Here is a 26,918-nt window from a genome sequence, read left to right on the forward strand (position 1 = left end):
GTGGATCCCTGGATCCTTCAAGTAGTATCTCAGGGGTACAAGCTGGAATTCGAGGCGTCTCCCCCCCCGCCGTTTCCTCAAATCTGCCTTGCCGACAACTCCCTCAGGCAGGGAGGCTGTGCTAGAGGCAATTCACAAGCTGTATTCCCAGCAGGTGATAGTCAAGGTGCCCCTACTTCAACAAGGAAGGGGTTACTATTCAACACTGTTTGTGGTACCGAAACCGGACGGTTCGGTGAGACCCATTTTAAATTTGAAATCCTTGAACACATACATAAAAAAATTCAAGTTCAAGATGGAATCGCTCAGGGCGGTTATTGCAAGCCTGGAAGAGGGGGATTACATGGTATCCCTGGACATCAAGGATGCTTACCTACATGTCCCCATTTACCATCCTCACCAGGAGTACCTCAGATTTGTGGTACAGGATTGCCATTACCAATTCCAAACACTGCCGTTTGGACTGTCCACGGCACCGAGGGTCTTTACCAAGATAATGGCAGAAATGATGATACTCCTTCGAAAAAAGGGAGTTTTAATTATCCCGTACTTGGACGATCTCCTTATAAAGGCGAGGTCCAAGGAGCAGTTGTTGGTCGGAGTAGCACTATCTCGGGAAGTGCTACAACAGCACGGATGGATTCTATACATTCCAAAGTCACAGCTGGTTCCTACCACACGCCTACTGTTCCTGGGGATGGTTCTGGACACAGAACAGAAAAAAGTGTTTCTCCCGCAGGAGAAAGCCAAGGAGCTGTCATCTCTAGTCAGAGACCACCTGAAACCAAAACAGGTATCGGTGCATCACTGCACACGAGTCCTGGGAAAAATAGTAGCTTCTTATGAAGCAAAATTCCATTCGGCAGGTTCCATGCAAGAACCTTTCAGTGGGACCTCTTGGACAAGTGGTCGGGATCGCATCTTCAGATGCATCGGCTGATAACCCTGTCTCCAAGGACCAGGGTATCTCTACTGTGGTGGCTGCAGAGTGCTCATCTTCAAGAGGGCCGCAGATTCGGCATACAGGACTGGGTCCTGGTAACCACGGATGCCAGCCTTCGAGGCCGGGTGGCAGTCACACAGGGAAGAAATTTCCAAGGACTTTGGTCAAGTCAGGAGTCGTCCCTACACATAAATATTCTGGAACTGAGGGCCATTTACAATGCCCTAAGTCTGGCAAGGCCTCTGCTTCAAAACCAGCCGGTACTGATCCAATCAGACAACATCACGGCAGTCGCCCATGTAAACCGACAGGGCAGCACAAGAAGCAGGATGGCGATGGCAGAAGCCACAAGGATTCTCCGATGGGCGGAAAATCACGTCTTAGCACTGTCAGCAGTGTTCATTCCGGGAGTGGACAACTGGGAAGCAGACTTCCTCAGCAGACACGACCTACACCCGGGAGAGTGGGGACTTCATCCAGAAGTCTTCCAACTGTTGGTAAACCGTTGGGAAAGGCCACAGGTGGACATGATGGCGTCCCGCCTAAACAAAAAACTAGATATTGCGCCAGGTCAAGGGACCCTCAGGCAATAGCTGTGGACGCTCTAGTGACACCGTGGTTGTACCAGTCGGTTTATGTATTCCCTCCTCTGCCTCTCATACCAAAGGTACTGAGAATAATAAGAAAACGAGGAGTAAGAACGATACTCGTGGTTCCGGATGGGCCAAGAAGAGCTTGGTACCCAGAACTTCAAGAAATGATATCAGAGGACCCATGGCCTCTACCGCTCAGACAGGATCTGCTACAGCAGGGGCCCTGTCTGTTCCAAGACTTACCGTGGCTGCGTTTGACGGCATGGCGGTTGAATTCCGGATCCTAAAGGAAAAGGGCATTCCGGAAGAAGTCATTCCTACGCTGATAAAAGCCAGGAAAGAAGTAACCGCAAACCATTATCACCGTATTTGGCGAAAATATGTTGCGTGGTGTGAGGCCATGAAGGCCCCAACAGAGGAATTTCAGCTGGGTCGTTTTCTGCACTTCCTACAGTCAGGGGTGACTATGGGCCTAAAATTGGGTTCCATTAAGGTCCAGATTTCGGCTCTGTCGATTTTCTTCCAGAAAGAACTGGCTTCACTGCCTGGAGTTCAGACATTTGTAAAGGGAGTGCTACATATTCAGCCCCCTTTTGTGCCTTCTGTGGCACCTTGGGATCTCAACGTGGTGTTGAGTTTCTTAAAATCACATTGGTTTGAGCCACTTAAAACTGTGGATTTGAAATATCTCACGTGGAAAGTGGTCATGTTATTGGCCTTGGCTTCGGCCAGGCGTGTGTCAGAATTGGCGGCTTTGTCATGTAAAAGCCCTTATCTGATTTTCCATATGGATAGGGCAGAATTGAGGACTCGTCCCCAGTTTCTCCCTAAGGTGGTATCAGCTTTTCACTTGAACCAACCTATTGTAGTGCCTGCGGCTACTAGGGACTTGGAAGATTCCAAGTTACTGGACGTAGTCAGGGCCTTAAAAATTTATATTTCCAGGACGGCTGGAGTCAGGAAAACTGACTCGCTTTTTATCCTGTAGGCACCCAACAAAATAGGTGCTCCTGCTTCTAAGCAGAATATTGCTCGCTGAATTTGTAGCACAATTCAGCTGGAGCATTCTGCGGCTGGATTGCCGCATCCTAAATCAGTAAAAGCCCATTCCACGAGGAAAGTGGGCTCATCTTGGGCGGCTGCCCGAGGGGTCTCGGCTGTACAATTTTGCCGAGCTGCAACTTGGTCAGGGGCAAACACGTTTGCTAAATTCTACAAAATTGATACCCTGGCTGAGGAGGACCTTGAGTTCTCTCATTCGGTGCTGCAGGGTCATCCGCACTCTCCCGCCCGTTTGGGAGCTTTGGTATAATCCCCATGGTCCTTACGGAGTTCCCAGCATCCACTAGGACGTCGGAGAAAATAAGATTTCTCTATCGTCCTAGTGGATGCTGGGGTTCCTGAAAGGACCATGGGGGGGGGATAGCGGCTCCGCAGGAGACAGGGCACAAAAAGTAAAGCTTTCCGATCAGGTGGTGTGCACTGGCTCCTCCCCCTATGACCCTCCTCCAAGCCTCAGTTAGATTTTTGTGCCCGGCCGAGAAGGGTGCAATCTAGGTGGCTCTCCTAAAGAGCTGCTTAGAGAAAGTTTAGCTTAGGTTTTTTATTTTACAGTGAGTCCTGCTGGCAACAGGATCACTGCAACGAGGGACTTAGGGGAGAAGAAGTGAACTCACCTGCGTGCAGGATGGATTGGCTTCTTGGCTACTGGACATCAGCTCCAGAGGGACGATCACAGGTACAGCCTGGATGGTCACCGGAGCCTCGCCGCCGGCCCCCTTGCAGATGCTGAAACATGAAGAGGTCCAGAATCGGCGGCAGAAGACTCCTCAGTCTTCTAAAGGTAGCGCACAGCACTGCAGCTGTGCGCCATTTTCCTCTCAGCACACTTCACACGGCAGTCACTGAGGGTGCAGGGCGCTGGGAGGGGAGCGCCCTGGGAGGCAAATGAAAACCTATTTGGCTAAAAAATACCTCACATATAGCCTCCGGGGGCTATATGGAGATATTTAACCCCTGCCAGAATACACTAAAGAGCGGGAGACGAGCCCGCCGAAAAAGGGGCGGGGCCTATCTCCTCAGCACACAGCGCCATTTTCCTTACACAGCTCCGCTGGTCAGGACGGCTCCCAGGTCTCTCCCCTGCACTGCACTACAGAAACAGGGTAAAACAAGAGAGGGGGGGCAAAATAGTGGCAAAAATTATATTATAAAAGCAGCTATACAGGGAGCACTTATTATAAGGCTATCCCTGTCATATATAGCGCTTTTGGTGTGTGCTGGCAAACTCTCCCTCTGTCTCCCCAAAGGGCTAGTGGGGTCCTGTCTTCGTTAAGAGCATTCCCTGTGTGTCTGCTGTGTGTCGGTACGTGTGTGTCGACATGTATGAGGACGATATTGGTGTGGAGGCGGAGCAATTGCCAAATATGGGGATGTCACCTCCTAGGGGGTCGACACCAGAATGGATGCCTTTATTTATGGAATTACGGGATAGTGTCAACACGCTAAAGCAGTCGTTTGACGACATGAGACGGCCGGACAATCAGTTAGTGCCTGTCCAGGCGCCTCAAACACCGTCAGGGGCTGTAAAACGCCCTTTGCCTCAGTCGGTCGACACAGACCCAGACACAGGCACTGATTCCAGTGGCGACGGTGACGAATCAACCGTATTTTCCAGTAGGGCCACACGTTATATGATTTTGGCAATGAAGGAGGCGTTACATTTAGCTGATACTACAGGTACCACTAAACAGGGTATTATGTGGGGTGTGAAAAAACTACCTATAGTTTTTCCTGAATCAGAAGAACTAAATGATGTATGTGATGAAGCGTGGGTTGCCCCCGATAAAAAGATGCTAATTTCAAAGAAGTTATTGGCTTTATACCCTTTCCCGCCAGAGGTTAGGGCGCGCTGGGAAACACCTCCTAGGGTGGACAAGGCGCTCACACGCTTATCTAAACAAGTGGCGTTACCCTCTCCTGAGACGGCCGCACTTAAAGATCCAGCAGATAGGAGGATGGAAAATATCCAAAAAAGTATATACACACATACAGGTGTTATACTACGACCAGCTATAGCGACAGCCTGGATGTGCAGTGCTGGAGTAGCTTGGTCAGAGTCCCTGATTGAAAATATTGATACCCTGGATAGGGACAATGTTTTACTGTCTTTAGAGCAAATAAAGGATGCATTTCTTTATATGCGTGATGCACAGAGGGACATCTGCACACTGGCATCACGGGTAAGTGCTATGTCCATTTCGGCCAGAAGAAGTTTATGGACGCGACAGTGGTCAGGCGATGCGGACTCAAAACGGCATATGGAAGTTTTGCCGTATAAAGGGGAGGAGTTATTTGGAGTCGGTCTATCAGATTTGGTGGCCACGGCTACAGCCGGGAAATCCACCTTTTTACCTCAAGCTACTCCCCAACAGAAAAAGACACCGACTTTTCAACCGCAGCCCTTTCGTTCCTTTAAAAACAAGAGAGCAAAGGGATATTCATATCTGCCACGAGGCAGAGGAAGGGGGAAGAGACACCAACAGGCAGCTCCTTCCCAGGAACAGAAGCCCTCCCCCGCTTCTACAAAAGCCTCAGCATGACGCTGGGGCTTCTCAAGCGGACTCGGGGGCGGTGGGCGGTCGTCTCAAGAATTTCAGCACGCAGTGGGCTCACTCGCAGGTAGATCCCTGGATCCTGCAGATAATATCTCAGGGGTACAGGTTGGAACTAGAGACAGATCCGCCTCGCCGTTTCCTGAAGTCTGCTTTACCAACGTCCCCCTCCGAAAGGGAGACGGTTTTGGAAGCCATTCACAAGCTGTACTCTCAGCAGGTGATAGTCAAGGTACCTCTTCTACAACAGGGAAAGGGGTATTATTCCACTCTATTTGTGGTACCGAAGCCGGACGGCTCGGTAAGACCTATTCTAAATCTGAAGTCCTTGAACCTGTACATAAAGAAGTTCAAGTTCAAAATGGAGTCACTCAGAGCAGTGATAGCGAACCTGGAAGAAGGGGACTTTATGGTGTCCTTGGACATCAAGGATGCGTACCTCCACGTTCCAATTTACCCCTCACACCAGGGGTACCTCAGGTTCGTTGTACAAAACTGTCACTATCAGTTTCAGACGCTGCCGTTCGGATTGTCCACGGCACCTCGGGTCTTTACAAAGGTAATGGCCGAGATGATGATTCTTCTTCGAAGAAAAGGCGTATTAATTATCCCATACTTGGACGATCTCCTAATAAGGGCAAGGTCCAGAGAACAGCTAGAGATGGGATTAGCACTGTCTCAAGAAGTGCTAAAACAGCACGGCTGGATTCTGAATATTCCAAAATCCCAGTTAATGCCGACAACTCGTCTGCTGTTCCTAGGGATGATTCTGGACACGGTTCAGAAAAAGGTTTTTCTCCCGGAGGAAAAAGCCAAGGAGTTATCCGAGCTTGTCAGGAACCTCCTAAAACCAGGAAAGGTGTCTGTACATCAATGCACAAGAGTCCTGGGAAAAATGGTGGCTTCTTACGAAGCAATTCCATTCGGCAGATTCCATGCACGAATTTTTCAGAGGGATCTGTTGGACAAATGGTCAGGGTCGCATCTTCAGATGCACCAGCGGATAACCCTGTCTCCAAGGACAAGGGTATCTCTTCTGTGGTGGTTGCAGAGTGCTCATCTATTGGAGGGCCGCAGATTCGGCATACAGGATTGGATCCTGGTGACCACGGACGCCAGCCTGAGAGGCTGGGGAGCAGTCACACAAGGAAGAAACTTCCAGGGAGTGTGGACGAGCCTGGAAACGTCTCTTCACATAAACATTCTGGAACTAAGAGCAATCTACAATGCTCTAAGCCAGGCAGAACATCTGCTTCAAGGAAAACCGGTGTTGATCCAGTCGGACAACATCACGGCAGTCGCCCATGTAAACAGACAGGGCGGCACAAGAAGCAGGAGTGCAATGGCAGAAGCTGCAAGGATTCTTCGCTGGGCAGAGAATCATGTGATAGCACTGTCAGCAGTGTTCATCCCGGGAGTGGACAACTGGGAAGCAGACTTCCTCAGCAGACACGACCTTCACCCGGGAGAGTGGGGACTTCATCCAGAAGTCTTCCACATGCTGGTAACCCGTTGGGAAAGACCAATGGTGGACATGATGGCGTCTCGCCTCAACAAAAAACTGGACAGGTAATTCGTCAGGTCAAGAGATCCGCAGGCAATAGCTGTGGACGCGCTGGTAACGCCTTGGGTGTACCAGTCGGTATATGTGTTTCCTCCTCTGCCTCTCATACCAAAAGTATTGAGAATTATACGGCAAAGAGGCGTAAGAACGATACTAGTGGTTCCGGATTGGCCAAGAAGGACTTGGTACCCGGAACTTCAAGAGATGATCACGGAAGATCCGTGGCCTCTACCTCTAAGGAGGGACTTGCTTCAGCAGGGTCCCTGTCTGTTTCAAGACTTACCGCGGCTGCGTTTGACGGCATGGCGGTTGAACGCCGGATCCTAAAGGAAAAAGGCATGCCGGAAGAAGTCATTCCTACTTTGATTAAAGCAAGGAAGGAAGTAACCGTGCAACACTATCACCGCATTTGGCGAAGATATGTTGCGTGGTGCGAGGATCGGAGTGCTCCGACGGAGGAATTTCAACTGGGTCGATTCCTACATTTCCTGCAATCAGGATTGTCTATGGGTCTCAAATTGGGATCTATTAAGGTTCAAATTTCGGCCCTGTCGATTTTCTTTCAAAAAGAATTGGCTTCAGTTCCTGAAGTCCAGACTTTTGTTAAGGGAGTGCTGCATATACAGCCTCCTGTGGTGCCTCCAGTGGCACCGTGGGATCTCAATGTGGTTTTGGAATTTCTAAAATCTCATTGGTTTGAACCACTAAAAAAGGTGGATTTAAAATATCTCACATGGAAAGTGACCATGTTACTAGCCCTGGCTTCGGCCAGGAGAGTGTCAGAACTGGCAGCTTTATCTTACAAAAGCCCATATCTGATTTTCCATTCGGACAGGGCAGAACTGCGGACTCGTCCGCATTTTCTCCCTAAGGTGGTGTCAGCATTTCATCTGAACCAGCCTATTGTAGTGCCTGCGGCTACAAGTGACTTGGAGGACTCCAAGTTACTGGACGTTGTCAGAGCATTAAAAATATATATTGCAAGGACAGCTGGAGTCAGAAAATCTGACTCGTTGTTTATATTGTATGCACCCAACAAGATGGGTGCTCCTGCGTCTAAGCAGACGATTGCTCGTTGGATCTGTAGCACAATCCAACTTGCACATTCTGTGGCAGGCCTGCCACAGCCTAAATCTGTTAAGGCCCACTCCACAAGGAAGGTGGGCTCATCTTGGGCGGCTGCCCGAGGGGTCTCGGCATTACAACTTTGCCGAGCAGCTACGTGGTCAGGGGAGAACACGTTTGTAAAATTTTACAAATTTGATACTCTGGCTAAGGAGGACCTGGAGTTCTCTCATTCGGTGCTGCAGAGTCATCCGCACTCTCCCGCCCGTTTGGGAGCTTTGGTATAATCCCCATGGTCCTTTCAGGAACCCCAGCATCCACTAGGACGATAGAGAAAATAAGAATTTACTTACCGATAATTCTATTTCTCGGAGTCCGTAGTGGATGCTGGGCGCCCATCCCAAGTGCGGATTATCTGCAATAATTGTACATAGTTATTGTTAACTAATTCGGGTTATTGTTTAGGAAGCCATCTTTCAGAGGCTCCTCTGTTATCATACTGTTAACTGGGTTTTGATCACAAGTTGTACGGTGTGATTGGTGTGGCTGGTATGAGTCTTACCCGGGATTCAAAATTCCTCCCTTATTGTGTACGCTCGTCCGGGCACAGTACCTAACTGAGGCTTGGAGGAGGGTCATAGGGGGAGGAGCCAGTGCACACCACCTGATCGGAAAGCTTTACTTTTTGTGCCCTGTCTCCTGCGGAGCCGCTATCCCCCCCCCCATGGTCCTTTCAGGAACCCCAGCATCCACTACGGACTCCGAGAAATAGAATTATCGGTAAGTAAATTCTTATTTTTACTCACCGGTAAATCTATTTCTCGTAGTCCGTAGTGGATGCTGGGCGCCCATCCTAAGTGCGGATTGTCTGCAATACTTGTATGTAGTTATTGCCTAACTAAGGGTTATTGTTGAGCCATCTGTTGAGAGGCTCAGTTATATTTCATACTGTTAACTGGGTGTAGTATCACGAGTTATACGGTGTGATTGGTGTGGCTGGTATGAGTCTTACCCGGGATTCAAAATCCTTCCTTATTGTGTCAGCTCTTCCGGGCACAGTGTCCTAACTGAGGCTTGGAGGAGGGTCATAGGGGGAGGAGCCAGTGCACACCAGATAGTACCTAATCTTTCTTTTAGAGTGCTCAGTCTCCTGCGGAGCCCGTCTATTCCCCATGGTCCTTACGGAGTTCCCAGCATCCACTACGGACTACGAGAAATAGATTTACCGGTGAGTAAAATCTTATTTTCTCTAACGTCCTAGTGGATGCTGGGAACTCCGTAAGGACCATGGGGAATAGCGGGCTCCGAAGGAGGCTGGGCACTCTAGAAAGATCTTAGACTACCTGGTGTGCACTGGCTCCTCCCACCATGACCCTCCTCCAAGCCTCAGTTAGATTTCGTGCCCGGCCGAGGTTGGATGCACACTAGGGGCTCTCCTGAGCTCTTAGAAAGTTATAGTCTTAGAATTTGTTATTTTCAGTGAGACCTGCTGGCAACAGGCTCACTGCAGCGAGGGACTAAGGGGAGAAGAAGCGAACTCGCCTGCTTGCAGCCGGATTGGGCTTCTTAGGCTACTGGACACCATTAGCTCCAGAGGGATCGACCGCAGGCCCAGCCTTGATGTTCGGTCCCGGAGCCGCGCCGCCGTCCCCCTTACAGAGCCAGAAGCAAGAAGATGGTCCGGAAAATCGGCGGCATGAAGACTCTGTCTTCACCAAGGTAGCGCACAGCACTGCAGCTGTGCGCCATTGCTCCTCTCACACACTTCACACTCCGGTCACTGAGGGTGCAGGGCGCTGGGGGGGGCGCCCTGAGGCAGCAATAAAAACACCTTGGCTGGCTAAAATACCTCAATATATGGCCCCAGGGGCTATATATGAGGTAAATACCCCTGCCAGAATTCCATAAAAAACGGGAGAATAGGCCGCGAAAAAGGGGCGGAGCCTATCTCCTCAGCACACTGGCGCCATTTTTTCCTCACAGCTCGGCTGGAAGGAAGCTCCCTGGCTCTTCCCTGCAATTCTACAGTACAGTAAGAGGGAAAAGAGAGGGGGGGCATTAAAATTGGCACTGTATACAGTATATTATATAAAAAGCAGCTATTAGGGACATAACTCAGTTAGTCCCTGTATATATATAGCGCTCTGGTGTGTGCTGGCATACTCTTACTCTGTCCCCCCAAAGGGCTTTTGTGGGTCCTGTCCTCGTTTAGAGCATTCCCTGTGTGTCTGCGGTGTGTCGGTACGGCTGTGTCGACATGTTGAATGAGGAGGCTTATATGGTGACAGAACAGAGGCCGATATATGTGATGTCGCCCCCTGTGGGGCCGACACCAGAGTGGATGGATAGGTGAAAGGTATTAACCGACAGTGTCAACTCCTTACATAAAAGGGTGGATGACGTAACAGCTGTGGGACAGCCGGCTTCGCAGCCCGCGCCTGCCCAGGCGTCTCAAAGGCCATCAGGGGCTCAAAAACGCCCGCTCTCTCAGATGGCAGACACAGATGTCGACACGGAGTCTGACTCCAGTGTCGACAAGGTGGAGACATATACACAATCCACTAGGAACATCCGTGACGTGATCCCGGCAATAAAAAATGTGTTATACATTTCTGACTTTAACCCAAGCACCTCTAAAAATGGGTTTTAGGTTTGGGGAGAAAAAACAGGCAGTGTTTTGTTCCCCCATCAGATGAATAAATGAAGTGTGTGAAAGCGTGGGTTCCCCCGTTAAGAAACTGGTAATTTATAAAAAGTTACTGATGGCGTACCCTTTCCCGCCAGGTGGATAAGTTACGCTGGGAGATATCCCCTAGGGTGGATAAGGCGCTCACACGTTTGTCAAAAAAGGTGGCACTGCCGTCTTAGGATACGGCCACTTTAATAGGTACCTGTTGATAAAAAACAGGAGGCTATCCTGAAGTCTGTATTTACACACTCAGGTACTAGACTGAGACCTGCAGATAGTGCTGCTGCAGCGTGGTCGGTGACCCTGTCAAACAGGGATACTAGTTGGCAAACATAAAAACATATTAAAGACGTCGTCTTATATATGGGGGATGCACAGAGGGATATTTTGCCGGCTGGCATCCAAAATAAATGTAATGTCCATTCTGTCAGGAGGGTATTAGAGACCTGTCACTGGACAGGTGATGCTGACTTAAAAAGCGCATAGAGAGCCTTATAAGGGTGAGGAATTATTTGGGGATGGTCTCTGGGACCTCGTATCCACAGCAACTGCTGGGAAGAAATAATTTTACCTCAGGTTTCCTCACAGACAAAGGTACAGTCCTTTCGGCTTCAGAAACAAATGGCGCTTCCTTTCTGTACAGAGACAAGGGTAGAGGGAAAAAAGCTGCACCAGTCAGCCTGTTCCCAGAATCAAGATTCTTCCCCCGCCTCCTGTGAGGCCACACCATGACGCGGGTGCTCCACAGGTGTAGCCAGGTACGGTGGGGGGCCGTCTCAAAAATTTCAGCAATTAGTGGGCTCGCTCACAGGTGGATCCCTGTTTCTTTCAAGTAGTATTTCAGGGGTACAAGCTGGAATTCGAGATGTCTCCCCCCAGCCGTTTCCTAAAATATGCCTTGCTGACAACTCCCTCAGGCAGGGAGGCTGTGCTAGAGGCAATTAATAAGCGGTATTCCCAGCAGGTAATACTCAAGGTGCCCCTACTTCAACAAGGACGGGGTTACTATTCCACACGGGTTGGAGTACCGAAACCGCATGGTTCGGTGTGACCCATTTTATATTTAAAATCCTTGAACACAAAAATTCAAGTTCAAGATGGAATCGCTCAGGGCGGTTATTCCAAGCCTGGACGAGGGGGATTACATGGTATCCTGGGACATCAAGGATGCTTACCTGCATGTCCCCATTTACCATCCTCGCCAGGAGTACCTCAGATTTGTGGTACAGGATTACCATTACCAAGTCCAGACACTGCCGTTTGGACTGTACATGGCACCGAGGGTGTTTTATCAGGGTAATGGCCGAAATGTTGATACTCCTTCAAAAAAAGGGAGTTGTAATTATCCCGTACTTGGACAATCTCGTTATAAGGGCGAGGTCCAAGGAGCAGTTGGTAGTCGGGGTAGCACTATTTTGGAAAGTGCTACAACAGCATGGTTGGATTCTAAACAGTCCAAAGTCACAGCTGGTTCCTATGACACGTCTACTGTTCCTGGGAATGGTTCTGGACATAAACCAGAAATAGTGTTTCTCCCGGAGGAGAAAGCCAAGGAGTTGTCATCTCTAGTCAGAGACCTCCTGAAGCCAAAATAGGTAGCGGTGCATCATTGCACGCGAGTCCTGGGAAAAATGGTAGCTTCCTACGAAGCAATCCCATTAGGCAGGTTCCATACAAGAACTTTTCAGAGGGACCTGTTGGACAAGTGGTCCGGATCGCATCTTCCGATGCATAGGCTGATAACCCTGTCTCCAAGGACCAGGGTATCTCTACTGTGGTGGCTGCAGAGTGCCCATCTTCAAGAGGGCCGCAGGTTCGGCATACAGGACTAGGTCCTAGTGACCATGGATTCCAGCCTTTGAGGCTGGGAGGCAGTCACACAGGGAAGAAATTTCCAGGGACTTTGGTCAAGTCAGGTTATTTCCCTACACATAAATATTCTGGACCTGAGGGCCATTTACAATGCCCTGAGGCCGGCAAGGCCTCTGCTTCAAAACCAGCCGGTACTGATCCAATCAGACAACATCACGGCAGTCGCCCATGTAAACCAACAGGGCGGCACAAGAAGCAGGATGGCGATGGCAGAAGCCACAAGGATTCTCCGATGGGCGGAAAATCATGTGTTAGCACTGTCAGCAGTGTTCATTCCCGGAGTGGACAACTGGGAAGCAGATCTTCTCAACAGACACGACCTCCACCCGGGAGAATGGGGACTTCCTCCAGAAGTCTTCCAATAGGATTGTACACCATTGGGAAAGGCCACAGGTGGACATGATGGCGTCCCGCCTCAACAAAAAGCTATAAAAGATATTGCACCGGGTCAAGGGACCCTCAGGCGATAGCTATGGACGCTCTGGTAACACCGTGGGTGTACCAGTCGGTTTATGTGTTCTCCCCTCTGCCTCTCATACCAAAGGTACTGAGAATAATAAGAAGGCGAGGAGTAAGAACGATACTCGTGGATGGCCAAGAAGAGCTTGGTACCCAGAACTTCAAGAATTTATATCAGAGGACCCATGGCCTCTGCCACTCAGACAGGACCTGCGGCAGCAGGGGCCCTGTCTGTTCCAAGACTTACCGCGGCTGCGTTTGTCGGCATGGCGGTTGAACGCCGGATCCTGAAGGAAAAGGGCATTCCGGAGGAAGTCATTCCTATGCTTACTAAAGCCAGGAGAGAGGTTACAGCAACTCATTATCACCGCATATGGCGAAAATATGTTGCATGGTGTGAGGCCGAAAGGGCCCCAACAGAGGAATTTCAACTAGGTCGATTTCTGCATTTCCTGCAAGCAGGAGTGACTATGGGCCTTAAATTGGGTTCCATTAAGGTACAGATCTCGGCTCTGTCGATTTTCTTTCAAAAAGAACTAGCTTCAGTACCTGAAGTTCAGACATTTATAAAAGGAGTGCTGCAGAGTCAGCCCCCGTTTGTGCCTCCTGTGGCACCTTGGGATCTCAACGTGGTGTTGAGTTTCTTAAAATCACATTGGTTTGAACCACTAAAAACCGTGGATCTGAAATATCTCACGTGGAAGGTGGTTATGTTATTGGCCTTGGCTTCTGCCAGGCGAGTATCAAAGTTGGCGGCTTTGTCTTGTAAAAGCCCTTATTTGATTTTCCATATGGATAGGGCAGAATTGAGGACTCGTCCCCAGTTTCTCCCAAAGGTGGTGTCAGCGTTTCACCTGAACCAGCCTATTGTGGTGCCTAGGCTACTAGGGACTTGGAGGACTCCAAGTTGCTAGACGTTGTCAGGGCACTGAAAATATATGTTTCCAGAACGGCTAGAGTCAGAAAATCTGACTCGCTGTTTATCCTATATGCACCTAACAAGCTGGGTGCTCCTGCTTCTAAGCAGACTATTGCTCGTTGGATTTGTAGTACAATTCAGCTTGCACATACTGTGGCAGGCCTGCCACAGCCAAAATCTGTCAATGCCCATTCCACAAGGAAGGTGGGCTCATCTTGGGCGGCTGCCCGAGGGGTCTCTGCTTTACAACTTTGCCGAGCAGCTACTTGGTCAGGGGCAAACACGTTTGCAAAATTCTACAAATTTGATACCCTGGCTGAGGAGGACCTGGAGTTCTCTCATTCAGTGCTGCAGAGTCATCCGCACTCTCCCGCCCGTTTGGGAGCTTTGGTATAATCCCCATGGTCCTTACGGAGTTCCCAGCATCCACTAGGACGTTAGAGAAAATAAGAATTTACTCACCGGTAATTCTATTTCTCGTAGTCCGTAGTGGATGCTGGGCGCCCATCCCAAGTGCGGATTGTCTGCAATACTTGTACATAGTTATTGTTAACTAAATCGGGTTATTGTTGAGCCATCTGTTGAGAGGCTCTATTGTTTCATACTGTTAACTGTGTTTCATATCACGAGTTGTACGGTGTGATTGGTGTGGCTGGTATGAGTCTTACCCGGGATTCAAAATCCTTCCTTATTGTGTACGCTCGTCCGGGCACAGTACCTAACTGAGGCTTGGAGGAGGGTCATAGTGGGAGGAGCCAGTGCACACCAGGTAGTCTAAGATCTTTCTAGAGTGCCCAGCCTCCTTCGGAGCCCGCTATTCCCCATGGTCCTTACGGAGTTCCCAGCATCCACTACGGACTACGAGAAATAGAATTACCGGTGAGTAAATTCTTATTATTACATGTCTCCCATTATATAACACTGAGGGAATAATACGACCATCTGCTTATTACATGTCTCCCATTATATAACAATGAATATAATGTGATTTCATGTAAGACTTGGCCACTTACCTCTCCCATTTCCCTTGCAGACCGAGGAGCCTCTCGGTGAATGCAGGGTCCGCTTCCTGTCCTTCATGGGGGTTGGATGTGACGTTCACACGTTTGCTTTCATCATGGCAGAGGCTCCGGGGTTGTTCATGTGTCACATGTTCTGGTGCGAGCCCAACGCCGCTCACCTGTCTGAAGCCGTTCAGGCCGCCTGTATGGTAAGCGCTGTCTCTTCTGTACTGGGATCTCGTGTCTCTCGCTGTCTCTTCTATACTGGTATCTCCTGTCTCTCGCTGTCTCTTCTATACTGGTATCTCCTGTCTCTCGCTGTCTCTTCTGTACTGGGATCTCGTGTCTCTCGCTGTCTCTTCTGTACTGGTATCTCATGTCTCTCGCTGTCTCTTCTATACTGGTATCTCATGTCTCTCGCTGTCTCTTCTGTACTGGTATCTCGTGTCTCTCGCTGTCTCTTCTGTACTGGTATCTCATGTCTCTCGCTGTCTCTTCTGTACTGGTATCTCGTGTCTCTCGCTGTCTCTTCTATACTGGGATCTCCTGTCTCTCGCTGTCTCTTCTGTACTGGTATCTCATGTCTCTCGCTGTCTCTTCTGTACTGGTATCTCATGTCTCTCGCTGTCTCTTCTATACTGGTATCTCGTGTCTCTCGCTGTCTCTTCTGTACTGGTATCTCGTGTCTCTCGCTGTCTCTTCTGTACTGGGATCTCCTGTCTCTCGCTGTCTCTTCTGTACTGGTATCTCATGTCTCTCGCTCTCTCTTCTGTACTGGTATCTCCTGTCTCTCGCTGTCTCTTCTGTACTGGTATCTCCTGTCTCTCGCTGTCTCTTCTGTACTGGTATCTCATGTCTCTCGCTGTCTCTTCTGTACTGGTATCTCATGTCTCTCGCTGTCTCTTCTGTACTGGTATCTCATGTCTCTCACTGTCTCTTCTGTACTGGTATCATGTCTCTCGCTGCCTCTTCTGTACTGGTATCTCATGTCTCTCGCTGTCTCTTCTATACTGGTATCTCATGTCTCTCGCTGTCTCTTCTATACTGGTATCTCATGTCTCTCGCTGTCTCTTCTGTACTGGTATCTCGTGTCTCTCGCTGTCTCTTCTGTACTGGTATCTCATGTCTCTCGCTGTCTCTTCTGTACTGGGATCTCGTGTCTCTCGCTGTCTCTTCTATACTGGGATCTCATGTCTCTCGCTGTCTCTTCTGTACTGGTATCTCATGTCTCTCGCTGTCTCTTCTATACTGGTATCTCATGTCTCTCGCTGTCTCTTCTGTACTGGTATCTCGTGTCTCTCGCTGTCTCTTCTGTACTGGTATCTCATGTCTCTCGCTGTCTCTTCTGTACTGGGATCTCGTGTCTCTCGCTGTCTCTTCTATACTGGGATCTCGTCTCTCGCTGTCTCTTCTGTACTGGGATCTCGTGTCTCTCGCTGTCTCTTCTGTACTGGTATCTCGTGTCTCTCGCTGTCTCTTCTGTACTGGGATCTCGTGTCTCTCGCTGTCTCTTCTGTACTGGGATCTCGTGTCTCTCGCTGTCTCTTCTGTACTGGTATCTCATGTCTCTCGCTGTCTCTTCTATACTGGTATCTCATGTCTCTCGCTGTCTCTTCTGTACTGGTATCTCGTGTCTCTCGCTGTCTCTTCTGTACTGGTATCTCATGTCTCTCGCTGTCTCTTCTGTACTGGTATCTCGTGTCTCTCGCTGTCTCTTCTATACTGGGATCTCCTGTCTCTCGCTGTCTCTTCTGTACTGGTATCTCATGTCTCTCGCTGTCTCTTCTGTACTGGTATCTCATGTCTCTCGCTGTCTCTTCTATACTGGTATCTCGTGTCTCTCGCTGTCTCTTCTGTACTGGTATCTCGTGTCTCTCGCTGTCTCTTCTGTACTGGGATCTCCTGTCTCTCGCTGTCTCTTCTGTACTGGTATCTCATGTCTCTCGCTCTCTCTTCTGTACTGGTATCTCCTGTCTCTCGCTGTCTCTTCTGTACTGGTATCTCCTGTCTCTCGCTGTCTCTTCTGTACTGGTATCTCATGTCTCTCGCTGTCTCTTCTGTACTGGTATCTCATGTCTCTCGCTGTCTCTTCTGTACTGGTATCTCATGTCTCTCGCTGTCTCTTCTGTACTGGTATCATGTCTCTCGCTGCCTCTTCTGTACTGGTATCTCATGTCTCTCGCTGTCTCTTCTATACTGGTATCTCGTGTCTCTCGCTGTCTCTTCTGTACTGGTATCTCGTGTCTCTCGCTGTCTCTTCTGTACTGGGATCTCCTGTCTCTCGCTGTCTCTTCTGTACTGGTATCTCATGTCTCTCGCTCTCTCTTCTGTACTGGTATCTCCTGTCTCTCGCTGTCTCTTCTGTACTGGTATCTCCTGTCTCTCGCTGTCTCTTCTGTACTGGTATCTCATGTCTCTCGCTGTCTCTTCTATACTGGTATCTCATGTCTCTCACTGTCTCTTCTGTACTGGTATCATGTCTCTCGCTGCCTCTTCTGTACTGGTATCTCATGTCTCTCGCTGTCTCTTCTATACTGGTATCTCATGTCTCTCGCTGTCTCTTCTATACTGGTATCTCATGTCTCTCGCTGTCTCTTCTATACTGGTATCTCATGTCTCTCGCTGTCTCTTCTGTACTGGTATCTCGTGTCTCTCGCTGTCTCTTCTGTACTGGTATCTCATGTCTCTCGCTGTCTCTTCTGTACTGGGATCTCGTGTCTCTCGCTGTCTCTTCTATACTGGGATCTCATGTCTCTCGCTGTCTCTTCTGTACTGGTATCTCATGTCTCTCGCTGTCTCTTCTATACTGGTATCTCATGTCTCTCGCTGTCTCTTCTGTACTGGTATCTCGTGTCTCTCGCTGTCTCTTCTGTACTGGTATCTCGTGTCTCTCGCTGTCTCTTCTGTACTGGGATCTCGTGTCTCTCGCTGTCTCTTCTATACTGGGATCTCGTCTCTCGCTGTCTCTTCTGTACTGGGATCTCGTGTCTCTCGCTGTCTCTTCTGTACTGGTATCTCGTGTCTCTCGCTGTCTCTTCTGTACTGGGATCTCGTGTCTCTCGCTGTCTCTTCTGTACTGGGATCTCGTGTCTCTCGCTGTCTCTTCTGTACTGGGATCTCGTGTCTCTCGCTGTCTCTTCTGTACTGGTATCTCATGTCTCTCGCTGTCTCTTCTATACTGGTATCTCATGTCTCTCGCTGTCTCTTCTGTACTGGTATCTCGTGTCTCTCGCTGTCTCTTCTGTACTGGTATCTCGTGTCTCTCGCTGTCTCTTCTGTACTGGTATCTCGTGTCTCTCGCTGTCTCTTCTGTACTGGGATCTCCTGTCTCTCGCTGTCTCTTCTGTACTGGTATCTCATGTCTCTCGCTGTCTCTTCTGTACTGGTATCTCATGTCTCTCGCTGTCTCTTCTATACTGGTATCTCGTGTCTCTCGCTGTCTCTTCTGTACTGGTATCTCGTGTCTCTCGCTGTCTCTTCTGTACTGGGATCTCCTGTCTCTCGCTGTCTCTTCTGTACTGGTATCTCATGTCTCTCGCTCTCTCTTCTGTACTGGTATCTCCTGTCTCTCGCTGTCTCTTCTGTACTGGTATCTCCTGTCTCTCGCTGTCTCTTCTGTACTGGTATCTCATGTCTCTCGCTGTCTCTTCTGTACTGGTATCTCATGTCTCTCGCTGTCTCTTCTGTACTGGTATCTCATGTCTCTCGCTGTCTCTTCTGTACTGGTATCATGTCTCTCGCTGCCTCTTCTGTACTGGTATCTCATGTCTCTCGCTGTCTCTTCTATACTGGTATCTCATGTCTCTCGCTGTCTCTTCTATACTGGTATCTCATGTCTCTCGCTGTCTCTTCTGTACTGGTATCTCGTGTCTCTCGCTGTCTCTTCTGTACTGGTATCTCGTGTCTCTCGCTGTCTCTTCTGTACTGGGATCTCGTGTCTCTCGCTGTCTCTTCTATACTGGGATCTCATGTCTCTCGCTGTCTCTTCTGTACTGGTATCTCATGTCTCTCGCTGTCTCTTCTATACTGGTATCTCATGTCTCTCGCTGTCTCTTCTGTACTGGTATCTCGTGTCTCTCGCTGTCTCTTCTGTACTGGTATCTCATGTCTCTCGCTGTCTCTTCTGTACTGGGATCTCGTGTCTCTCGCTGTCTCTTCTATACTGGGATCTCGTCTCTCGCTGTCTCTTCTGTACTGGGATCTCGTGTCTCTCGCTGTCTCTTCTGTACTGGTATCTCGTGTCTCTCGCTGTCTCTTCTGTACTGGGATCTCGTGTCTCTCGCTGTCTCTTCTGTACTGGGATCTCGTGTCTCTCGCTGTCTCTTCTGTACTGGGATCTCGTGTCTCTCGCTGTCTCTTCTGTACTGGTATCTCGTGTCTCTCGCTCTCTCTTCTGTACTGGTATCTCATGTCTCTCGCTCTCTCTTCTGTACTGGTTTCTCATGTCTCTCGCTGTCTCTTCTGTACTGGGATCTCGTGTCTCTCGCTGTCTCTTCTGTACTGGTATCTCGTGTCTCTCGCTCTCTCTTCTGTACTGGTATCTCATGTCTCTCGCTCTCTCTTCTGTACTAGTTTCTCATGTCTCTCGCTGTCTCTTCTATACTGGGATCTCCTGTCTCTCGCTGTCTCTTCTGTACTGGGATCTCATGTCTCTCGCTGTCTCTTCTGTACTGGTATCTCCTGTCTCTCGCTGTCTCCTGTACTGGTATCTCATGTCTCTCGCTGTCTCTTCTGTACTGGTATCTCATGTCTCTCGCTGTCTCTTCTGTACTGGGATCTCCTGTCTCTCGCTGTCTCTTCTGTACTGGGATCTCCTGTCTCTCGCTGTCTCTTCTGTACTGGTATCATGTCTCTCGCTGTCTCTTCTGTACTGGGATCTCGTGTCTCTCGCTGTCTCCTGTACTGGTATCTCATGTCTCTCGCTGTCTCTTCTGTACTGGGATCTCATGTCTCTCGCTGTCTCTTCTGTACTGGGATCTCATGTCTCTCGCTGTCTCTTCTGTACTGGTATCTCATGTCTCTCGCTGTCTCCTGTACTGGTATCTCATGTCTCTCGCTGTCTCTTCTGTACTGGTATCTCATGTCTCTCGCTGTCTCTTCTGTACTGGTATCTCATGTCTCTCGCTGTCTCTTCTGTACTGGTATCTCATGTCTCTCGCTGTCTCTTCTGTACTGGTATCTCATGTCTCTCGCTGTCTCTTCTGTACTGGTATCTCATGTCTCTCGTTCTCTCTTCTGTACTGGTATCTCCTGTCTCTCGCTGTCTCTTCTGTACTGGGATCTCGTGTCTCTCGCTGTCTCTTCTGTACTGGGATCTCATGTCTCTCGCTGTCTCTTCTGTACTGGGGTATCATGTCTCTCGCTGTCTCTTCTGTACTGGGATCTCGTGTCTCTCGCTGTCTCTCCTGTACTGGGATCTCGTGTCTCTCGCTGTCTCTCCTGTACTGGTATCTCATGTCTCTCGCTGTCTCTTCTGTACTGGTATCTCATGTCTCTCGCTGTCTCTTCTGTACTGGGATCTCGTGTCTCTCGCTGTCTCTTCTATACTGGTATCTCATGTCTCTCGCTGTCTCTCCTGTACTGGGATCTCATGTCTCTCGCTGTCTCTTCTGTACTGGTATCATGTCTCTCGCTGTCTCTCCTGTACTGGGATCTCCTGTCTCTCGCTGTCTCTTCTGTACTGGGGTATCATGTCTCTCGCTGTCTCTTCTGTACTGGGATCTCGTGTCTCTCGCTGTCTCTTCTGTACTGGGATCTCGTGTCTCTCGCTGTCTCTCCTGTACTGGTATCTCGTGTCTCTCGCTGTCTCTTCTGTACTGGTATCTCATGTCTCTCGCTGTCTCTCCTGTACTGGGATCTCATGTCTCTCGCTGTCTCTTCTGTACTGGTATCATGTCTCTCGCTGTCTCTCCTGTACTGGGATCTCCTGTCTCTCGCTGTCTCTTCTGTACTGGTATCTCCTGTCTCTCGCTGTCTCTTCTGTACTGGTATCTCCTGTCTCTCGCTGTCTCCTGTACTGGTATCTCATGTCTCTCGCTGTCTCTTCTGTACTGGTATCTCATGTCTCTCGCTGTCTCTTCTGTACTGGGATCTCCTGTCTCTCGCTGTCTCTTCTGTACTGGGATCTCCTGTCTCTCGCTGTCTCTTCTGTACTGGTATCATGTCTCTCGCTGTCTCTTCTGTACTGGGATCTCGTGTCTCTCGCTGTCTCCTGTACTGGTATCTCATGTCTCTCGCTGTCTCTTCTGTACTGGGATCTCATGTCTCTCGCTGTCTCTTCTGTACTGGGATCTCATGTCTCTCGCTGTCTCTTCTGTACTGGTATCTCATGTCTCTCGCTGTCTCCTGTACTGGTATCTCATGTCTCTCGCTGTCTCTTCTGTACTGGTATCTCATGTCTCTCGCTGTCTCTTCTGTACTGGTATCTCATGTCTCTCGCTGTCTCTTCTGTACTGGTATCTCATGTCTCTCGCTGTCTCTTCTGTACTGGTATCTCATGTCTCTCGTTCTCTCTTCTGTACTGGTATCTCCTGTCTCTCGCTGTCTCTTCTGTACTGGGATCTCGTGTCTCTCGCTGTCTCTTCTGTACTGGGATCTCATGTCTCTCGCTGTCTCTTCTGTACTGGGGTATCATGTCTCTCGCTGTCTCTTCTGTACTGGGATCTCGTGTCTCTCGCTGTCTCTTCTGTACTGGGATCTCGTGTCTCTCGCTGTCTCTCCTGTACTGGTATCTCATGTCTCTCGCTGTCTCTTCTGTACTGGTATCTCATGTCTCTCGCTGTCTCTTCTGTACTGGGATCTCGTGTCTCTCGCTGTCTCTTCTATACTGGTATCTCATGTCTCTCGCTGTCTCTCCTGTACTGGGATCTCATGTCTCTCGCTGTCTCTTCTGTACTGGTATCATGTCTCTCGCTGTCTCTCCTGTACTGGGATCTCCTGTCTCTCGCTGTCTCTTCTGTACTGGGATCTCCTGTCTCTCGCTGTCTCTTCTGTACTGGGATCTCCTGTCTCTCGCTGTCTCTTCTGTACTGGGATCTCCTGTCTCTCGCTGTCTCTTCTGTACTGGTATCATGTCTCTCGCTGTCTCTTCTGTACTGGGATCTCGTGTCTCTCGCTGTCTCCTGTACTGGTATCTCATGTCTCTCGCTGTCTCTTCTGTACTGGGATCTCATGTCTCTCGCTGTCTCTTCTGTACTGGGATCTCATGTCTCTCGCTGTCTCTTCTGTACTGGGATCTCATGTCTCTCGCTGTCTCTTCTGTACTGGGATCTCATGTCTCTCGCTGTCTCTTCTGTACTGGGATCTCATGTCTCTCGCTGTCTCTTCTGTACTGGTATCTCATGTCTCTCGCTGTCTCTTCTGTACTGGTATCTCATGTCTCTCGCTGTCTCTTCTGTACTGGTATCTCATGTCTCTCGTTCTCTCTTCTGTACTGGTATCTCCTGTCTCTCGCTGTCTCTTCTGTACTGGGATCTCGTGTCTCTCGCTGTCTCTTCTGTACTGGGATCTCGTGTCTCTCGCTGTCTCTTCTGTACTGGGGTATCATGTCTCTCGCTGTCTCTTCTGTACTGGGATCTCGTGTCTCTCGCTGTCTCTTCTGTACTGGGATCTCGTGTCTCTCGCTGTCTCTTCTGTACTGGGATCTCGTGTCTCTCGCTGTCTCTTCTGTACTGGTATCTCATGTCTCTCGCTGTCTCTCCTGTACTGGTATCTCATGTCTCTCGCTGTCTCTTCTGTACTGGTATCTCATGTCTCTCGCTGTCTCTCCTGTACTGGTATCTCCTGTCTCTCGCTGTCTCTTCTGTACTGGGATCTCCTGTCTCTCGCTGTCTCTCCTGTACTGGGATCTCATGTCTCTCGCTGTCTCTTCTTTACTGGTATCTCATGTCTCTCGCTGTCTCTTCTATACTTGTATCTCATGTCTCTCGCTGTCTCTTCTGTACTGGTAACTCATGTCTCTCGCTGTCTCTTCTATACTTGTATCTCATGTCTCTCGCTGTCTCTTCTGTACTGGTATCTCATGTCTCTCGCTGTCTCTTCTATACTGGTATCTCATGTCTCTCGCTGTCTCTCCTGTACTGGTATCTCATGTCTCTCGCTGTCTCTTCTGTGCTGGTATCTCATGTCTCTCGCTGTCTCTTCTGTACTGGTATCTCATGTCTCTCGCTGTCTCTCCTGTACTGGGATCTCCTGTCTCTCGCTGTCTCTTCTGTACTGGTATCTCGTGTCTCTCGCTGTCTCTTCTGTACTGGGATCTCCTGTCTCTAGCTGTCTCTTCTGTACTGGGATCTCATGTTTCTCGCTGTCTCTTCGGTACTGGTATCATGTCTCTCGCTGTCTCTTCTGTACTGGTATCTCGTGTCTCTCGCTGTCTCTTCTGTACTGGGATCTCGTGTCTCTCGCTGTCTCTTCTGTACTGGTATCTCCTGTCTCTCGCTGTCTCTTCTGTACTGGTATCTCATGTCTCTCGCTGCCTCTTCTGTACTGGTATCTCCTGTCTCTCGCTGTCTCTTCTGTACTGGTATCTCATGTCTCTCGCTGCCTCTTCTGTACTGGTATCTCCTGTCTCTCGCTGTCTCTTCTGTACTGGGATCTCCTGTCTCTCGCTGCCTCTTCTGTACTGGTATCTCCTGTCTCTCGCTGTCTCTTCTGTACTGGTATCTCATGTCTCTCGCTGCCTCTTCTGTACTGGTATCTCATGTCTCTCGCTGTCTCTTCTATACTGGGATCTCATGTTTCTCGCTGTCTCTTCGGTACTGGTATCATGTCTCTCGCTGTCTCTTCTGTACTGGTATCTCGTGTCTCTCGCTGTCTCTTCTGTACTGGTATCTCATGTCTCTCACTGCCTCTTCTGTACTGGTATCTCATGTCTCTCGCTGTCTCTTCTGTACTGGGATCTCGTGTCTCTCGCTGTCTCTTCTATACTGGTATCTCATGTCTCTCGCTGTCTCTCCTGTACTGGGATCTCATGTCTCTCGCTGTCTCTTCTGTACTGGTATCATGTCTCTCGCTGTCTCTCCTGTACTGGGATCTCCTGTCTCTCGCTGTCTCTTCTGTACTGGGATCTCGTGTCTCTCGCTGTCTCTTCTGTACTGGTATCATGTCTCTCGCTGTCTCTTCTGTACTGGGATCTCGTGTCTCTCGCTGTCTCTTCTGTACTGGGATCTCCTGTCTCGCTGTCTCTTCTGTACTGGTATCTCATGTCTCTCGCTGTCTCTTCTGTACTGGGATCTCCTGTCTCTTCTGTACTGGGATCTCCTGTCTCTTCTGTACTGGTATCTCATGTCTCTCGCTGTCTCTTCTGTACTGGGATCTCCTGTCTCTTCTGTACTGGGATCTCCTGTCTCTCGCTGTCTCTTCTGTACTGGTATCTCATGTCTCTCGCTGTCTCTTCTGTACTGGGATCTCCTGTCTCTTCTGTACTGGGATCTCCTGTCTCTTCTGTACTGGTATCTCATGTCTCTCGCTGTCTCTTCTGTACTGGGATCTCCTGTCTCTCGCTGTCTCTTCTGTACTGGTATCTCCTGTCTCTCGCTGTCTCTTCTGTACTGGGATCTCCTGTCTCTCGCTGTCTCTTCTGTACTGGGATCTCCTGTCTCTCGCTGTCTCTTCTGTACTGGGATCTCGTGTCTCTCGCTGTCTCTTCTGTACTGGTATCTCATGTCTCTCGCTGTCTCTTCTGTACTGGTATCTCCTGTCTCTCGCTGTCTCTTCTGTACTGGGATCTCCTGTCTCTCGCTGTCTCTTCTGTACTGGGATCTCCTGTCTCTCGCTGTCTCTTCTGTACTGGGATCTCATGTCTCTCGCTGTCTCTTCTGTACTGGGATCTCATGTCTCTCGCTGTCTCTCCTGTACTGGGATCTCATGTCTCTCGCTGTCTCTTCTGTACTGGGATCTCATGTCTCTCGCTGTCTCTTCTGTACTGGGATCTCCTGTCTCTTCTGTACTGGGATCTCCTGTCTCTTCTGTACTGGTATCTCATGTCTCTCGCTGTCTCTTCTGTACTGGGATCTCATGTCTCTCGCTGTCTCTTCTGTACTGGGATCTCATGTCTCTCGCTGTCTCTTCTGTACTGGGATCTCATGTCTCTCGCTGTCTCTTCTGTACTGGGATCTCATGTCTCTCGCTGTCTCTTCTGTACTGGTATCTCATGTCTCTCGCTGTCTCTTCTGTACTGAGATCTCCTGTCTCTTCTGTACTGGGATCTCCTGTCTCTTCTGTACTGGGATCTCCTGTCTCTTCTGTACTGGGATCTCCTGTCTCTCGCTGTCTCTTCTGTACTGGGATCTCCTGTCTCTCGCGGTCTCTTCTGTACTGGTATCTCCTGTCTCTCGCTGTCTCTTCTGTACTGGGATCTCCTGTCTCTCGCTGTCTCTTCTGTACTGGGATCTCCTGTCTCTCGCTGTCTCTTCTGTACTGGGATCTCCTGTCTCTCGCTGTCTCTCCTGTACTGGGATCTCGTGTCTCTCGCTGTCTCTTCTGTACTGGGATCTCCTGTCTCTCGCTGTCTCTCCTGTACTGGGATCTCATGTCTCTCGCTGTCTCTTCTGTACTGGTATCTCATGTCTCTCGCTGTCTCTTCTATACTGGTATCTCATGTCTCTCGCTGCCTCTTCTGTACTGGGATCTCATGTCTCTCGCTGTCTCTCCTGTACTGGGATCTCATGTCTCTCGCTGTCTCTCCTGTACTGGGATCTCGTGTCTCTCGCTGTCTCTTCTGTACTGGGATCTCCTGTCTCTCGCTGTCTCTCCTGTACTGGGATCTCCTGTCTCTCGCTGTCTCTTCTGTACTGGGATCTCATGTCTCTCGCTGTCTCTTCTATACTGGTATCTCATGTCTCTCGCTGTCTCTTCTATACTGGTATCTCATGTCTCTCGCTGTCTCTCCTGTACTGGTATCTCATGTCTCTCGCTGTCTCTTCTGTGCTGGTATCTCATGTCTCTCGCTTCCTCTTCTGTACTGGTATCTCATGTCTCTCGCTGTCTCTTCTGTACTGGTATCTCATGTCTCTCGCTGTCTCTTCTGTACTGGGATCTCCTGTCTCTCGCTGTCTCTTCTTTACTGGTATCTCGTGTCTCTCGCTGTCTCTTCTGTACTGGGATCTCCTCTCTCTAGCTGTCTCTTCTGTACTGGGATCTCATGTTTCTCGCTGTCTCTTCGGTACTGGTATCATGTCTCTCGCTGTCTCTTCTGTACTGGTATCTCATGTCTCTCGCTGTCTCTCCTGTACTGGTATCTCATGTCTCTCGCTGTCTCTTCTGTGCTGGTATCTCATGTCTCTCGCTGTCTCTTCTGTACTGGTATCTCATGTCTCTCGCTGTCTCTTCTGTACTGGTATCTCGTGTCTCTCGCTGTCTCTTCTGTACTGGTATCTCGTGTCTCTCGCTGTCTCTTCTGTACTGGGATCTCCTGTCTCTAGCTGTCTCTTCTGTACTGGGATCTCATGTTTCTCGCTGTCTCTTCGGTACTGGTATCATGTCTCTCGCTGTCTCTTCTGTACTGGTATCTCGTGTCTCTCGCTGTCTCTTCTGTACTGGGATCTCGTGTCTCTCGCTGTCTCTTCTGTACTGGGATCTCGTGTCTCTCGCTGTCTCTTCTGTACTGGGATCTCGTGTCTCTCGCTGTCTCTTCTGTACTGGTATCTTGTGTCTCTCGCTGTCTCTTCTGTACTGGTATCTCGTGTCTCTCGCTGCCTCTTCTGTACTGGTATCTCATGTTTCTCGCTGTCTCTTCGGTACTGGTATCATGTCTCTCGCTGTCTCTTCTGTACTGGTATCTCGTGTCTCTCGCTGTCTCTTCTGTACTGGGATCTCGTGTCTCTCGCTGTCTCTTCTGTACTGGGATCTCGTGTCTCTCGCTGTCTCTTCTGTACTAGGATCTCGTGTCTCTCGCTGTCTCTTCTGTACTGGGATCTCCTGTCTCTCGCTGTCTCTTCTGTACTGGTATCTCGTGTCTCTCGCTGTCTCTTCTATACTGGGATCTCCTGTCTCTCGCTGTCTCTTCTGTACTGGGATCTCGTGTCTCTCGCTGTCTCTTCTGTACTGGGATCTCGTGTCTCTCGCTGCCTCTTCTGTACTGGTATCTCCTGTCTCTCCTGTACTGGTATCTCATGTCTCTCGCTGTCTCTTCTGTACTGGGATCTCGTGTCTCTCGCTGTCTCTTCTATACTGGGATCTCCTGTCTCTCGCTGTCTATTCT

The 26,918-nt window shown here is 49.6% G+C and overlaps 1 protein-coding gene across 1 annotated transcript in view; it reads left to right on the forward strand.

Moving 5' to 3' along the window:
* The window catches only part of APBB1 (amyloid beta precursor protein binding family B member 1), a 121,654-nt gene that overhangs the window by 84,765 nt on the left and 9,971 nt on the right, over positions 1-26,918 (forward strand). The window contains exon 13 of the mRNA XM_063950771.1: positions 14,752-14,928. Within this exon, the coding sequence (XP_063806841.1) occupies positions 14,752-14,928 (177 nt within the window). The remainder of the gene's footprint in view (positions 1-14,751; positions 14,929-26,918) is intronic.

Source organism: Pseudophryne corroboree, chromosome 2, assembly GCF_028390025.1.
Source record: "Pseudophryne corroboree isolate aPseCor3 chromosome 2, aPseCor3.hap2, whole genome shotgun sequence".
In the NCBI taxonomy this organism is placed as follows: domain Eukaryota; kingdom Metazoa; phylum Chordata; class Amphibia; order Anura; family Myobatrachidae; genus Pseudophryne; species Pseudophryne corroboree.